The 2682-nt window shown below is 62.7% G+C and overlaps 1 protein-coding gene across 1 annotated transcript in view; it reads left to right on the top strand.

The window, feature by feature from the left end:
* The first annotated feature begins 282 nt into the window (after nt 1-282).
* The window catches only part of P3H3 (prolyl 3-hydroxylase 3), an 8349-nt gene continuing 5949 nt past the window's right edge, over nt 283-2682 (top strand). Inside the window, exons 1-5 of the mRNA XM_015559956.1 lie at nt 283-725; nt 1043-1241; nt 1325-1456; nt 1944-2080; nt 2468-2557. Of these exons, the coding sequence (XP_015415442.1) occupies nt 324-725; nt 1043-1241; nt 1325-1456; nt 1944-2080; nt 2468-2557 (960 nt within the window). The 5' untranslated portion in view covers nt 283-323. The remainder of the gene's footprint in view (nt 726-1042; nt 1242-1324; nt 1457-1943; nt 2081-2467; nt 2558-2682) is intronic.

Below are 2682 nucleotides of genomic sequence, written 5' to 3'. Positions count from 1 at the left end.
CTCCGATCTCCGGGTGGTCCTTCCCCATCACACGCTGCACCAGCTCAGAGCCAGCCTAAGTGGGAGGGGGAGCACAGTCGGCGCAGGACGGGGTCGCGGAGCGGGTGGGAGGAGATGGAAGACGGAGGGAGGGGCCTGGAATCCCAGTGGGTCTGTGACCTCCGTGGGGTGAGCGCTGCTCCTTCCCGGGAGGCGGTGGCGAGGCTGGGGAGGAGGGGGAGGCAGGAGGGAGCTTGGAGCTGGAGGCATCCGTCGGGGGGTCTCTGCCCCTCCCCACTGCAGCAGCCAGCACTTCCACCTGGTCTCCCCAATGAGCCCTTCCCATGGCTCACCGGCTCCGAAGTGTTCGGTGCCCTTTCCTTGGCCGCCGGGTCCTGAGAGGCCCAACATACCGGTGCCCCCGGTGCCTGGCGCCTGGGGGCGGGCAGTTCTCACTGACCATCTTCCAGAAGGCTGGGGGTGGGGGGGCGGGGAGGGCAGCCCAGTGGGGGGTCTGGGATGGGGAGCTGGTGAGAGGCAGCGGTCTGACACCCGCTCCTGGGGCCCTGACTCCCTCTTCCTCCCCCATTCAGCTGAAGAAGCTGGACCTGGCAGCCGCTGCAGCTCACACCTTCTTTGTAGCAAACCCCACGCACCTGCAGATGCGGGAGGACATGGCTAAGTACCGACGGATGTCTGGGGTTCGGCCGCAGAGCTTCCGGGACCTGGAGACGCCCCCACACTGGGTGAGACCCCCAGCAGGACCCGGGTCCTTCCCCCAGCCCTTGACTAACAGGACACACCCGGCTCCCTGGACGGTGTTCCTGCATGCCTTGGGCATCAGGAGATCTGAGTGCCATTCTCAGTGACCGGGGATGGGCAGCCCTGATCTGGGGCTTGGTTTCTTCCCGAGGTTCACTAAGGTCCCATGTTCTGACGCTCCAGTCCTGGGGCCAAGGTGGAGTGGGACCTGGAGGCCATGCCCCTTCTTTCTACCTCCCAATCTCATTAGGCACCCCCTCCCCCAGGGTCTCAGGTGACTGACCACTCCCCTCTCCAACAGGCAGCCTATGACTCAGGCCTGGAGCTCCTGGGGCGCCAGGAGGCAGGACTGGCACTGCCCAGGCTCGAGGAGGCCTTGCAGGAGAGCCTGGCTCAGGTGGAGAGCTGCCGCGCTGGCTGCGAGGGGCCTGAGGAGCACCAAAGAGAGGAAGAGGAGGAAGGACCTGGGAGCCAGGGGGGTCTCTATGAGGCTATCGCCGGTAAGGAGCTGGGAGGATAGCGGGTTCACGGTGCCAGGAGGAGAAGCATGACGAGCTGAATAGCATGTGCGTGTCCTCCGCAGGGCACTGGATTCGGGTCCTGCAGTGCCGGCAGCGCTGTGTGGAGGAAACAGCCACCCGCCCTGGTCGAAGCTTCCCTGTCCCCGACTTCCTGCCGGGCCAGCTGAGGCGGCTGCATGAGGCCCATGCTCAGGGTCCGTTGGGGAGGGGAGCCCCGGGGTGATGCGTAGGAAACAGGTCAAGAGAAGGCTTGTCTTCGATGGCATCCTGAGCCCTGTCTCTGCATCCCTCCCATCTGTCTCCGGCTCTGTAGTTGGGCAGGGCTCCGTGGGGACCGTTGCTTCTGGAGGACTCTAACTGGCTCTCCTTTGGCGCCACGTGGAAAGCTCAGGAGATGGGTCCCAGGGTTCCTCCTGCCCTTGCTGCTTCTCACCTTCCTTTATTCTCTCCTTTCTTCTTCCCCTTGCATTCTGCCCCTTCAGCTCAGGTAGGTTTGAGTTAAGCTTTGACAAGAAGCAGTGGAGGAGCATGTCTGTGGGGACGGGGGGTTGGGGGCGGGGTGGGGGTCTCGCGTTGGCTGGCATTGGATCACCTTTCTGTCTACCTGTCGTCGCTGCCTCTGCCCAGGGTCAGGGCCATCCTCGGTCTGTGGCCCACCCCACCCTGTTGCTCTCTCTCCAGTGGGGAATCTGTCCCACGCTATGGAAAACGCCCTGAGCGTCCTGCTCTTTTATCCGGAGGATGAGGCCGCCAAGGACGCTCTGAACCAGTACCAGACCCAGCTGGGAGAGCCGAGACCCGGCCTGGGGCCAAGAGAGGTACCTCCCCGACCCCCACCCTGACCCTGTGAGGCCCTCAATCAAACATACCTGAGCAGTTACCTGGACTCTGCCCAAGCATTCTAGTCACCAGAGGCAATCCCAAATCCAGCACTGACTTGTCTCCACGCCCTGCTCCCCACTCAGATTCCAAGTCCAAGTGCCAGCCCATCTCTCTTCCCTTAACCTCACCCCTGCCTGCCCCAGACTTCTCCCCCAGTTTGAGTCCAGATGTCCTGAAGTGGCTGAGGGAGAGGCATGGTGAAGTGTTTATGGAGCAGGCAGGCTGTCCCCTGGAACCGGGGCTGCCCTGCCTTCACTTCCCTGCTCCACTTAACTTCTCCTTGTCCCCCCTCCGCCCCTGCTCCCTGTGTCCACCTGCCTCAGGACATCCAGCGCTTTGTCCTTCGGTCCCTGGGGGAGAAGAGGCAGCTCTACTATGCCATGGAGCACCTGGGGACCAGCTTCAAGGATCCTGTGAGTAACTCCACTTCTCTCCATCCCACTTCCATGTGTAAAGCTCTTAGAACAGCACCTGGCAGAGTGCTACCTAAGTAGTTGTTGTTACAGAGTTTGGTCCAGCACCCAGAGCTCCCCCTCCT

This window comes from Myotis davidii, unplaced genomic scaffold (genome assembly GCF_000327345.1).
Source record: "Myotis davidii unplaced genomic scaffold, ASM32734v1 scaffold13, whole genome shotgun sequence".
NCBI lineage: Eukaryota > Metazoa > Chordata > Mammalia > Chiroptera > Vespertilionidae > Myotis > Myotis davidii.
Note: the sequence above shows the minus strand (reverse complement) of the source record. Positions and strands in the feature narration are given on the sequence as shown.